At 40.6% G+C, this 14374-nt stretch overlaps 1 protein-coding gene across 2 annotated transcripts in view; it reads right to left on the bottom strand.

The window, feature by feature from the left end:
* Window positions 1–14374, bottom strand: part of abcf1 (ATP-binding cassette, sub-family F (GCN20), member 1) — a 58471-nt gene that overhangs the window by 34753 nt on the left and 9344 nt on the right. For both annotated transcript variants that reach the window (XM_073032202.1, XM_073032212.1), the window contains exons 4-8: window positions 13782–13920; window positions 12076–12107; window positions 6845–6955; window positions 3826–3903; window positions 2685–2762 (exon numbers count right to left, since the gene is read on the bottom strand). In XM_073032202.1, coding sequence (XP_072888303.1) covers window positions 2685–2762; window positions 3826–3903; window positions 6845–6955; window positions 12076–12107; window positions 13782–13920 — 438 coding nt within the window. The remainder of the gene's footprint in view (window positions 1–2684; window positions 2763–3825; window positions 3904–6844; window positions 6956–12075; window positions 12108–13781; window positions 13921–14374) is intronic.

Below are 14374 nucleotides of genomic sequence, written 5' to 3'. Positions count from 1 at the left end.
AGGATGGGGGTCTATCTGGCACTTGTCCACACTCTTTGTCTATACAGGTTTCCTTTGTTTCACTGCTTACTGAAGTGTTATGAAAGGCTGAGTGAAAAGGCTTCTGAAAATCCTCTTTGCATAACTGTTTATGCAGTCTGAGCTGAACGTCTGACTCTTAGTTGAGTGGAACGTGAACACCATGGGAAAGAGGTAATACAAAGGACAATAAGTTAATTCAGCTCCGTATAAAACAGGGTTGCAAAATTGAAATTCTCAGCGCAACCCACAAAACTTAGTTTGCTCAAAACTCCAGTTATAATTTATATCTTCACAGGTATGGATTTACAGTGAATGCAACCAGGTTTCCTACAAAAGATGAAATTCTAGAAGTGTGGTAACATTTTGGCTAGGGCAGATTTGGTGCACTGTGTCCACTTTCAGTAGCTGCATTACAGTAAAGATGTGGTGGTGGAAGAGGTTCACTAGGATGTTGTCTGGATTGGTGAGTATTAGCTACAGGGAGAGGCTGGACGAACTTGGACTGCTCCCTCTGAAGCATCAGAAGCTGAGGAACGATCTGATCGAAGTATCTAAAATTATGAGAGGCACAGACAAGTAGAAGGGTCTTGGCCTGAAACGTCGACTGTTTGTTTAATTCCATAGATGCTGCCTGACCTGCTGAGTTCCTCTAGCATTTTGTCTGTTGCTTTGGATTTCCAGCATCTTCAGAATTTCTCATGTTCATGACAAGTAGTCTTTTTCCCCCATTACAGAAAAAACAAATGCCAGAGGGCAAAGCTTTCAGATGAGATAGAGAAAGCTGAAGGGCAATTTATGGGACAGGTTCCTTTTATCTTTTACAGAGTCTAGAACACACTTTTGGGAGAAGTGGTGGAAACAGAAACAAAAGCAACATTTAAGAGGCATTTACACAGGCTCAGGAACAGGCAGGGAATGGAGACAGAGGCAGTCAGGTAGATGAGTCTAATATACCTGACATCGTGGTTTGCTCAACGTCGTGTGCTGAAGGCACCTGTTCCTGTGCTATATTGTTTGATGTCCAACATGGCCTTCCGGTTTAAATCTGCAGCAGCCTAGACAGAGAGGCTTCCCTTCTCTCAGTACGTCACTGAATTTCATATCAGAATTACAACGGCAACTACTTTAGAACTCATACAAATACAGCCTTAACATTAATCACAAGAAATTCTGTGGATGCTGGAATTCCAGAGTACACATACAAAATGCTGGAGGAACTCAAGTCAGTCAGGCTGCATTTTTGGAAGGGAATAAACAGTCAATATTTCAGGCCAAGACCTTACATTAATCATGAAATTCTGATGTTACAGTGAAAATAGGATGGAGTGAAAGACGTACAATATCAACTTCATCTGCAGAGCATTTTTCATACTGATGATGTAGTTTGAAGTGCTTTACAATGGTATAAAAATACAAATATGAAATAAAAATAAACATGAAAATAAAAGACAAAGAGATGTTAGTTAAAATAAGATTAAATAAATAGGTTTACAGCTGGCATTTAAAAATGTCAACTGAGTCTACATCCCTTACAGTTTTAGGTATTGAATTCCAATTGAGGAACATAATTCAAATAAGTGAACCTGCCAATTATCTTTTGAGGAAGATTGCTTGAATTTAAGAGACTGGCAGAAGAAGACACCGAGAGCTCAAGCAGGATTAAAAAAATGAAAACAATTCTGTGGTGTGCCCCAGTCCAAGACCATTAAGAGCATGAAGCACAAGAGAACTTTAAAATCAATTATGAAAGATACAGGAAGCTAATGCAGTGTAGCAAGTACAGGAGTGATACGTTCCGTCATCCTGGCTTTAGTTAAAAGACTAGCAGCATTGTTCTAAATGAGTTGAAGTTTGTCAGTAGATTGCTTTGGACAGCCAAGGAAGTGCATTGTAGTAATCTAGCCTACACGATATAAAGGCATGAATTGGTTTTTCATCAACGTTATGTCACAAAATTGAATGTACCTTTACAATATTTCATACAACTAAACAGTAAGGCTACAGCAATTTATAGATCTAAAACAAAAAATAAATAAAATTATTACTCCAAAACTCAGGAAAATATCTACTAGCTTTGGAGTAGGAAAAGCAAATTCCCATAGTGATTCTGCTTAAATTTTTAAAGATGGGCTGTACAAATTATTTTCCATTCCTTTCATCTCAAAAACATTAAGAATGCTGCAACAACAGTACTGAAAATGCAAAAGGTAACTAAAAATAAGGATACTCTTCCTGCAGAAGGGGAATCCAGAGTAACACACACAAAATGCTGAAGGAAGTTAGCAGGTCAGGCAGCATCAAAAGAACAGAATAAAGAGTTGATGTTTCGGGCCAAGACCCTGATCACATTTTCAAACAAAGGCTGGTGAAATATAGAAAACTCTCTCTGAAAGCAATACAGATGCCAGGACAACTGCAGCTCTGCTCTTCGAAATTTCAAAGCTTGAGGAATAAGGAGCACAGATATGTGCAGGAGGCTTAACTACAGAGTGAGCAGCCATGATCTATTCAAGATGTGGAACAGGGTTACTGGAATAAATTGTTCAGTCATTCTTCTATAATATGTGGGCACTTTCCCTGGACTTTAACATGATGCTGTCATTGAACAATGCAGGCCCTTCAGCCCATGATGTATGCTTTCAAAATCAGATTTGCCTCCTTACCCTTTGCCTTGCTTTTGACTTCTCAGTTATTTTGCTCTTTTTGCTTGCTTTATCCTCGTCCTCATCTTCTGATGTTACCTGTAGCAGAAGAATTGAGACCCAACTTAGTGATTCATTTGACCCAAGCCTTGTTCATGAGTATAAATGGACCAAACTCTGGAGATACCTTACCAATTCTCAAATTTCCCAGCTACTTTGGTGTTAAAACTTTTGAATGTTTGCCAGTAACGTGATCTCATCCACCCAAAACAAGCTGCAAAGCAAAAGAATGATATGCCATGCAGTATTTTTTTCTCTATTTGTAAAGCCACTTTCTGCAATTGTAAGGCTGATCCCCACATACAATTTGCATCAGTTTTTTTCTCAAGTTAGGAAGCAGGGCGCAAAGGCACAATTCAATGTATCAGGCATCCTCCACCTGAGTGTTACTGGTTGTGGATTAAACCTTTTCATTATCATTGAAGACCAACTAAAATATTAACTAAGCATATTAGGAAATGCACATAATTCAGCAAGTAAATTCCTCTTGGGCATGGTGGCTCTCCACACTATTTTTAAGGGTGTAATGGTCTTCTGGTCAGGAATGTGGTTGTAGCAAGTGCTGTCTCCCAGTATAATCCAGGTGTGAACATAGTATAGTACAGACTCTTTAGCCCACAATGTGGTGCCAATCTATTAATCTACTCTCAGATAAATCCAACCTCTCTTCCACATAGCCCTCCATTTTTCTGTCATCCACATGCCAATGTGAACAGTGAAACTTTAACGATCAAAACTACAGATCTGTGAAAGATACAAAATCTAGCCTTTTCAAAGACCCAGCAAAAATGTTTCAGCTATGAGTAGTTAAACTGTTCTTGCTTTAAACACACTTGAACAAAAGCAATCATAAATAGATCCCATCTTGGCCCAATCGATTATTGTTTGGTTAGCCAGAAATCTTATCCTCAATTCCTAAAGGAAAAACTACTACCCTTCAGAGTCTGGCCAGTGTAAGCAACTTTCCTCTTCACTAGATCTGGATAGCTGCGATCACCCAGGTGTTCCTTTACCTCCTTCAGTTGTTGGGAATGGACAATAAATGGTGATCTTGCTAGCATAAAAATACAATTTATACAACAGGCACATGGTATATTGGTACCTTCTGCTCTTTTGCTTTTCCTCGTTCATTCTTCTTGCTTTTCTTACTTTGCTTTTTGTCATCTTCCTCAGGCATGGGCTGTTAGACAAGAGAACGATTGTAAAATTAATTCAGATGAAGAAATTTGCCGTTTGTAACAACCGGTAGTAAAATACACCCCCTCTTGTCGCACCACTCCACTAGGACATTACATCAGGATGTTCAAAGGTACAATAAATCTAAAAAAACGGGTGGGAGGGAGAAACAGGGTTTGTTATTGCTGTTGTTGTTTTGTCATCTGTTTTCTTTGTTCTCCCAAGCATTGTGGGAATACAATGTAGGCACTGGAATGTGCAGCAAGATTTGCAAGGTGCTCCGAGCACACCCTTGAGTATTGGCTGTAAATGCAAATGACACATTTCACTGTACAGTTCAATGTATATGTGGCAAATAAACACTAGTCATAATGTCCTAAGAGAATGTAATTTACAAGCAGCTCAGAACATAACTCTGGGTACACAGCTCACACTGAGTGGAACAATTCTTTCAGGCTGCTGAAGCAGCTAATTGTGGCAAGCATTCTTCTCCCCACTCTTAAACTGTTTTCAGATTTGAAGAAAGGCTGCATCCGAAAAAATAATTTATCTGAACTGCCTGTCATCATTTCTGTTTCTGTTTGAGAACTTCAATTACTTACACATGATAGCGGACATCCTACAGCATTTGGGAGATCAGTGGAATGGATAGGTTTGGATTTGCTGGCTGCCGCAGGCATTTTCTGCTGAGTTGGAATGAAATATATCCGTTTGCCTTCTCATGTGACCAAAGCTGCAAAAACTAGGCAACTAGGGTTTTTCTGGAGGTAGGGTGGGGGGGGGGGGGGGTAGTGAGCAGAGTTGAGAGGACTGAGTTAGTGAGGCCGGCTGGCAGCCACTTTTCCCTTGCCTGCTCGTTCTACCATTATCGCTGTTTCTGTGACACACTCCCCTCCCCCCCACACTGTTTCTGTTCATTTCTGACATAAAATTGGGTTACTAACAATTGGCAGCTAGTAACATCTAGTTCACAAGAACAGAACCCCGTTGTAATGCACAGACACAGATTCAGATTTATGACTTGTGCTGGGGTCACAAGTGTTGCCACACATTCCTGTGCAAACATAACATGGCCACAATGTTCAACAGAACAACTAGAAGCAACAAAATAACAACAGCAAACCAAGCCCCTTTCCTCCCCCCTGCCCACATATAGTCCTCCAACTCCAGGACAGGCCTGATTTTCCCTAGAACCTGGCATGGTACCATTGAGGTTAATGCAAGGTTCAATTCCCTCTATCTTTAAGGAGTTTGTACATTTTACCCATTACTGTGCAAGTTTCCTCCATGTGCTCTGGTTTCTGCCCACAATCCAAAGACATAAGGATTAATTGGTCACATGGGTGTAATTGTCTGCTACAGGTTCGTTGGGCCAAAAGGGCCTGACACCATGCTGTTCCTCTAAATAAAAAGTTATCTCCTCAAATTCTGGTCTCAACTTCAAACATAATTGCTCTGCCTTTGGTAGATGGGCCATGAGCTGCCAAAAACCTGAGTTCTTGAATTCCCCCATCCCCTCCATCCCTTTCTCCTATGACCGAGTATCTGGTCGTTCCAACTTCAAGTCAATTAGCTCGCTGCTTGACATGTTTTTGAGATAAAAAAAAGCTGCCTTATAAAAAAAAGCAAGAGCAGAAAATGCTGGTAAAACTAGGTTGCGTCTGTGGAGAGAAACAGTTAGCATTAGGGGTCTGCAACCCTCCATGAAGGACAGACAAAGAATGGTTCTAAACATGGTCAGCGATCCAAATGATTCCCTTCCCACAGATGCTGCCTGTCCTGCTGCTTATCCAGCACTATTTGTTTTCTTTTTGCTTCAGCTTTCTACGTCTGCATTTTTTTTACTTCCACCCAAATGAACATTTTAAATTATAGCTAGTGATATTGAAGTCACAAATGAGTGAGATTAAGATTTTCTGCTGTGATGTAGAGCAGCATCCTCTGACAGTGTTTGATCCTAAGCAGCAGCTTTATTCCTCTTTTCAGATGCTGCCTCTCCTGCTAAATGTTGCCAGCATTTTGCTTTTTTTAAATTTCAGATTTCCAGCATCTGCAGATTTTTCATGGTTTTCATTTGGTATTAACATCGACCTTTGAGAAGGTTAATTCCCATGACCAACTCTATTTAACAAGTGAAAAGTTGAGAACGCCTGGCAAAAATTAAAATAGCAAAATGAGCTGCTAAAGCTTAATATCATCCTCTCCTAGTGGCCATTATTGACCAGCTGAACAATTGGTAGTTAGCACCATCTAATGGTAGCTCTCATTTTTGTCCAGAGTTCTGGCACCTGCAATTTTTTGGATTCCCACATTTAAGTTTTTGAGAATCCACAGAGCTTTCATAATACATAGCTAAACTATAAATACAAAGAAGGTCGTGCATGGATTACACAAACTGATATAAAAGATAGATCTTTGGTGAAGAGGGCACAATTCCATTCAGTGATGCCAAACTTAGTTCGTCATTCTCTGAATTAGAAGCCAGAATAAGAAACTCAGCCCCTCTAACCTGGTCTACCCATGCCTGATCTCTCCGACAACTCTACCTTCCCAACATCCCTGATAACCTACACCCTTTATTTATCAAGTGTTCAAGCACCTCAACCTTAAAAGTAGCAAAAGTACATGCACTGCTTGAGGAGGAAACTAACTTGCTTCATGCATCTTAATGGTCTGTTATTTACCCGTAGTTCTAAATTCTCCTACATAAACATTCACCCTATCAAGCCTGCTCAGTCACAGCTCCTCATACTCATTTAAAAACTCCAGTGGATTCAGGCTCAGTCTATCTAATCTTTCTTCATATGGTGGCCAGATAGGTATTAGTTTAGCACAACATTTCCAAGATGTGTCCAAAGTATAGTTTCTTTAAAGTAGGAGACCAGAACTATTGACAATTCTCAGGATGTTGTCTCACCGATACCGTACACATTCAATACACTAACCTTATTTTTCAGATTTTTCTCTTTCTTGGTTTGCTGCTTCTCCTCTTCATCATCATCTTCATCTTCATCTTCACTTTGCTCATGACAAAGTGCTGCGAAGACATTGCCACCCTTCAAATAAAACACACAAAAGACTAAAAATGGGTCCAGCAAGAATAACCATAAATACTTTAAAACACCACATACACAACCAATTTCCAATCTCTCAACAAACAAGCATACAAAACAATTGTGGATTATCACACACAGTGTTGAATTAAAAAAAACACAGGAAAAATGGTGGTCAAAACGCTTACGTATCCGCTCAGTAAATTTATACAAATCGATACAAAGTGAAGGCAGAGTTAAGAAACCAAAAGAGAATTCAAAATTGACAGGCATCATGTTGGATAGGATGATAAAAGTTTTACACAGGCAGGTAATTCTGACAGAAAACATCAGGGATGATATAAAACATTACAACCAGGGAACCAATTTAAAATGGTGCTAGAAAGTTTGTGAACAATGCAGAATTTTCTCTACTTCCGCGTAAATATGATTTAAAATTTGATTAGATCTGCATGCAAGTCCTAAAACCAGATCAAGAGAACCCAATGAAATAAAACAAAAAACATTATACTTGTTCATTTATTGAGAAAAATGATCCAATATTTGCATATGTTGGAAAAGAAAGTATGCGAACCTTTGCTTTTGACCCCCTTGTACAGCAGTAACTTCACCAAACATTTCAGATAGCCATTGATTAGTCCTGCACACTGGCTTGGAGGAATTTTAGGCCATTCCTCCCTACAAAACTGCTTCAACTCTGGAATGTTGGTGGGCTTCCTTGCATGAACTCCAGCTTCAGGTCATTCCACAACATTTCTATAGGACCAAGGTCAGGGCTTTGACTCAGCCATTCCAAAACGTAAATTTTCTTCTTTTTAAACCATTTTGTTGTTTATTTACTCTTGTCTTTTGGATCATTGCTTGCTGTATTACCCAACTTCTATTAAGCTTTAGGAGATGGACAGCCCTGACATTCTCCTGTAAAATGTCTTGATACAATTTTGTTTTTGATGTTCCCTCAATGACTGCAAGTTGTCTGGGCCCTGAGGCAGCAAAGCAACCCCAAATCATGATGCTCCTTCCACCGTGGTTCACAGTTGGGATGAGGATTTCGTGTTGCTGTGCAGTGCCCTTTTCGTCTAAACCTAACAGTGTGTATTACTGGCAAGAAGTTCAGCTTTTTGGGGGAGAAGCAGAGGTGGGTTGGAGGGTTGCCAATGTTGTTCCCTTGTTCAAGGGAGTACAGATAACCCAGGAAATTATAGACCAGTGAGTGGGCAAGTTGTTTCCTGAGGGACAGGATTTATGAGCATTTGGAGAGACAAGCTAATTGTCAGGGATTCTCAAGGGCAGGTCGTGCCTTACAAACCTGAATGAATTCTTTGAGGATGTGACAAAACACATTGATGAAGGCAGAGCAGTGTAGCATATATGGATTTCAGTACGGCATTTGATAAGGCTCTCCATACAAAGCTAATTCAAAAAGTAATGAGGCATGGGATCCAAGGAGACCTTGCCCGCAGAAGGCAAAGGGTAGTTGTAGATCGTTTGTATTCCACATGGAGAACAGTGACCAGTGGTGTTTCGCAAGGATCTGTTCTGAGACCCCTCCTCTGTGATTTTTATAAATGACTTGGATGAAGAAGTAGATAGATAGATACTTTATTCATCCCCATGGGGAAATTCAACATTTTTTTCCAATGTCCCATACACTTGTTGTAGCAAAACTAATTACATACAATACTTAACTCAGTAAAAATATGATATGCATCTAAATCACTCTCTCAAAAAGCATTAATAATAGCTTTTAAAAAGTTCTTAAGTAGTTTACTTAAATACATTAAATACAATCAACCCCGGCACTTTAACATATCTTACTCCTGGCGGTTGAATTGTAAAGCCTAATGGCATTGGGGAGTATTGACCTCTTCATCCTGTCTGAGGAGCATTGCATCGATAGCAACCTGTCGCTGAAACTGCTTCTCTGTCTCTGGATGGTGCTATGTAGAGGATGTTCAGGGTTTTCCATAATTGACCGTAGCCTACTCAGCGCCCTTCGCTCAGCTACCGATGTTATACTCTCCAGTACTTTGCCCACGACAGAGCCCGCCTTCCTTACCAGCTTATTAAGACGTGAGGCGTCCCTCTTCTTAATGCTGCCTCCCCAACACGCCACCACAAAGAAGAGGGCGCTCTCCACAACTGACCTATAGAACATCTTCAGCATCTCACTACAGACATTGAATGACGCCAACCTTCTAAGGAAGTACAGTCGACTCTGTGCCTTCCTGCACAAGGCATGTGTTGGCAGTCCAGTCTAGCTTCTCGTCTAACTGTACCCCCAGATACTTGTTCATAAGGGTGGTTCATAAGTCTGCTGATGACACAAAGATTGGGGGTGTTGTGGATAGTGGGGAGGGCTCTCAGAGGTTACAGCAGGACATTGATAAGATGCAGAACTGGGCTTATAAATGGCAGATGGAGATCAACTGAGGTTAAGTGTGAAGTAGTTCATTTTAGTAAGATTAATGGTAGGACTCCTGGCAGTGTGGAGGATCAGACAGATCTTGGGGTCCATTGCGATTGGACACTCAAAGCTGCTACGCAGTAAGAAAGTGTATGGTGTGTTGGTATTCATCAACCGTGGGACTTAGTTCAAGAGCCATGAGGTAATGCTACAGCTATACAAGAACTTAGTCAGACCCCACTTGGAGTACTGTGTTCAGTTCTGGTCACCTCACTAGAGGAAGGAGCTGGATACTATAGGAAGAGTGCAAAGGAAATTTACAAGAATGTTGCCTAGACTGGAGAGCGTGCCTTATGAGAATAGGTTGCGTGAACTTGGTCCTTCTCCTTAGAGCGACCGAGGACGAGGGGCGACCTGATAGAGGTGCACAAGATGATGAGAGGCTTTCTCCCCCCAAGGCTGAAATGGCTAACATGAGGGGGCATAGTTTTAAGGTGTGTGGAAGTCGGTACAGAGGGGATGACAGGGGTAAGTTTTTCCCACAGAGAGTGGTGGATGTGTGGGATACACTGCAGTGACAGTGATGGAGTCGGATACAAAAGGGTCCATTAAGAGACTTTTAGGTGTAAGGTTTTTTTTACTGCCTATGTTAATCAAAATGGCTTTTTTATTTTGTTAAAAGTAGGAATGCTTCTTTGTTATAAGTGCTTTCTCTCGCAGCTTGTTTGGGTTAAAATTTACTGATAATGAGGATTGTATTCATTTATTAACCAATTGGGATAGAGGTTATTCTTCTGGTGGGGCTGGTAAGCAAGGATTGTTGGAGGGCTTTTGGGGAGTTGGCACGAGGGAGTGAGAGAGAGAGGACGTGATGCTGTAAGCTGGGCGATGGAACAGACCCCAAGCGGGGGTCCGAGGCCAGGGTTTTCAGTGAGGAGAGGAGATGAAGACAGACGTGCCGGTGGTGCTTGGTTGATTACTTCGGGTGGTCCTGAGCTACGAGTTGAGGAGGTCTGAGGGATCAAATGGTGCCAGAAGCCTTCGTTAATTGAGCTCCAACGGTTGTGCAGAAAATGGTTTGGACTTTGATAAATTTTGGCACCTTTTCTTTATTTTCTTTTCCTTCATATATACTGTATCGTTATTAGTCACTTAGTTCTAGTAAGCTCTATAAAGTGTAATCATTTAATTGCATATGGTGTACTGTCTGCTATTTGGCGGGTTGGGGACATCACAAAGCATCCACACAAGCTGATTACTCATTTTGGCGGGGCCGAAGGCTGCTCCCTCTAGACAGAAGCAAGCTGAGCGAGCCTAAGGTGTGTCAGGGGGCTACGCTGGTATGAACGTGGAGCTTAGAAAAATTGAGGGCTATGTGGTAGGGAAATTCTAGGCAGTTTCTAGAGTAGGTTACATGGTCAGCACAACATTTTGGGCTGAAGGGCCTATAATGTGCTGTAGATTTCTATGTTCTATGTTTTGTCTCATCTGCCTACAGAACATTGCCCCAGAAGCGTCATAGAACATCCAGGTGGTCTTTTGTAAACTTGATACATGCAGCAATGTTTATTCTGGAAAGCAGTAGCTTCCTCCATAATGTCTCTCCATGAACACCACTCTTGTTTAGTGTTTTTCAAGGTGGACACATGAACATAGACTTTATGAAGTTCTAGAGATTTCTGCTGGTCTTTTGCTGTTATCTTTGAGCTCTTTTTCACATCCTTCAGCATTATTTTATGTTCTTGGTGTGATCTTTATAGGATGCCCACTCCTATGGAGAGTAGCAACAGTACTAAGCTTCTACCATTTGTAGACAATTTCTCTCACCATAGACTGATGAACACACAGGTCTTTAGAAATGCTTTTGTAGCCTTTTCCAGCTTATGCATCTCCACAATTCTTCTAAGGTCTTTGGAAAGTTGTCTTGATCAAAGCATGGCACACAAAAACAGATCTTTCTTAAGAAGAGCAAGCTCTGTCAGTAACATGACTTCACACGTCTCTTCTTTTATATTTAGGGCATCTCAACAACCACACCTCCAATCTCATCACATTGATTGAAACACCCGACTCCAAATTGCTTTTGTTGAAGACATTACCTCAGAGGTTCACATATGTTTTCCAACAAATACATGCAACATTGGATCATTTTTCTCAATTAAAAAAAACAAGTATAATGTTTGTGTTATTTATTTAATTGGGTTCTCTTGATCCAGTTTTAAGACTTGTGAAGACCTGATTACATTAGGTCATATTTATGCAGAAATGGGAGAAAATTCTACTGGGTTCACAAACTTTCTAGCACCACTGTACACTCTTAATATCATGTCTTTGCTGCAAGTGTGATACATTTGATACTTAAACAGATAAAAATTCTTTATGGTATTTGCTTCCAAATCAAATCTACTACCTTGTGACCAAAGTTATCATGACTTATAACTTGAAGGGTCACCACATCTCCACTTTAGGTAGTGTAATCTTCTCAACATTATAATACAAGTCTTATATTTTATTCTGCACTGTATTTCTAAACAATTATAATTTGCTCACTATTGTATTAGATTTGACCATTGAGAACCACCAATTCACATTTGGCACAACAATTTGAAACTAGACTCTCCCACCCACTCGCTCACTGCAAAATTTAAGTTACAGCTAGAAACATTGCTTTAAAAAAAACAGAAATAGTAACAAAGCCAGATTGTATGTTACTCACCATCTTTTTGGAGCCTTGCGTTGGTTTTATCACTGTGAGAGAGAAAGGGAAAATGACATAAGAGGTGCTGCAGTGTTTCTTGCATGCAAGTAAGAACTACCTCCTTAGATTCAAATTTCAATTTCCTACAGGAGTTAGTGATGGTTCAATAACGGAGAACTATCTGTTAAAGATGAACAATGCAAAATTAAAGTCCTGCTCCCAAAAGGTATAGTGGGGTGGGATGGGATGGTGTGGGGGTGAGGGTAAAAATAAAACATCCAGTTGAGGTCCCAACTTGCCAGTTATTGTGTAGATGACATTTAGGTCTGAGAATCGAAGAACCAGCTCTCAAGGGAACGAAATCAACAAGGGTTCCCACATAAATGGAAAATGTTTTCAGACATAAAATCAAAGAGCACTGTAGCATAGAAACAGGCCCTTCAGCTCAAGTTCATACCAAATTGTTATTCTACCTCAACCTGGACCATAACCCTCCCATCCATGTACTTACCTAAACTTCTCTTAAATGTTCCGATCGAACCTGCATCCAGTACTTCCGTTAGCAACTTGTTCCCCACTTTTGCCATCCTAAGTCAACAGGTTCCCTTAAGTATTTCACCTTTCACTCTTAACCTACAAGATCTAGTTCGAGTCTCATTTAATCTTCATGGACAAAAAAAATTCTACCTGCATTTACCCTATCTATACCGCTCATAATTTTGTATACCTCCATCAAATTTCCCCTCATTCACCTATACTCCAGAGAATAAAGTCCTAACCTATTCAACCTTTCTCTGTAAATCGGATCCTCAAGTCCTGGCAAGATCCTTGTAAAGCTTTCTCTGTATTCTTTCTACCTTATTGACCTCTATCCCACAGGTAGATGACCAGACCAGCAGACAATACTCCAAATTAGGCTTCACTAATATCTTATACAACTTCAACATTACATTACAACTCCTATACTCTATGAAAGCTACTGTGTCAAAACCTCTTTACAACCATTACCACCTTTTTCAAGGAATTACAGATCTATATTTTTGGATCCCTCTGTTCTACCACACTTCTCAGTGCCCTGCTGCTCACTGTGTAAAAATTAAACCAAATTCATCGATGAAGCCCCATCCACAGTCACTGCAAAGTACCACCTTGGCCAATCAATAACTTAAGTTCCAACTTTTCACTCAATTCGCATCAAGCTCCCCAAAAGAAATGCAAAATAAACATTTACGGAAAAATAAGAAGCAAAGAATATATTTAGGGTAATTGCTGCACTTTTAGACTATATACTAAACTTCAATATTCAGTTAAACACATTTGGGTAAGTACATGGAGAGGATGGGTTTCGAGGATATGGGCCATACACGGGCAAACAGGACTAGTTTGGTGGGCACCACTGTCAACATGGACAAGTTAAGCCATAGGACCCATTTCCATCTCTATGACTAACCCATTCTCATCGAAGAGATGAATCTGTAACCTAGTCTTACGCAGTAGAAAACCCTTGCAGGATTTTCAGAATGGAAGCTCAAAAGTGGATGACTAACTATATAACATGTGTTTTAATAACCTTTTCTCTTACATTCTGGTGACAATATTCATCAAGTTCAACGCAATCTCTCTTGAAATTTTCAATCATTGAGAATTTTCATCTCAATAGGTTTACCACAAACACTCAAAGTTCCTGTATATAACAGCAACCTTTTACAATCTCCCCATCTCACCTTCTTCCTCCTCTTCCTCATCATCACTGGCCTGCACTGAAAGCTTATTTAGCTTCTCAATCACTACATTGTCATCATCATCGTCATCCTTTTTCTTCTTGTTTCGTTCTTTCTTTTTGTCACGTTTTTTCTTTTGTTGCTGAGAAGGAAAAAGTAATTTAGAGAAAGCATTGAAAGGCATGCAGTTATTTGTGCAGCATATAGGGACATCACGACTTCCATCAGGTTCCTTAAGATTGGCTCTGCAGTAAGCTCCCAACACTTATTTGGTGTGCGTCTCAAACAGCCTCTGACATCCATGTCCAGCTCCTGGCCTTCACGTGAGGCTTAGTTACTATGCCCTGCTCAACCGTTCCTACTGACAGGGGAAAAGGTGGGTTACTGGCACCTTATAACCAGTCTGTCCGGGCAGATAGGGTTCATTAGCTGTAGCTGGTAGCTCATCTAGGAGAAGGAAAACTGCTCACAAACCTCCGCTGCCTCGTGGCTATACTCACTCACGCGCAAGGCTTCGGGAGTAAACCCAGAGCTAGAGCCCCCAAGGCAGCCCCACATTGAAGACAATGCTGACTGGCAACTCCAGCAACACCACT

This window comes from Hemitrygon akajei, chromosome 2 (genome assembly GCF_048418815.1).
Source record: "Hemitrygon akajei chromosome 2, sHemAka1.3, whole genome shotgun sequence".
NCBI classification, from domain to species: Eukaryota; Metazoa; Chordata; class Chondrichthyes; order Myliobatiformes; family Dasyatidae; genus Hemitrygon; species Hemitrygon akajei.
The sequence above is the reverse complement of the archived record's forward strand: the minus strand, read 5'-3'. Positions and strand labels throughout refer to the sequence as shown.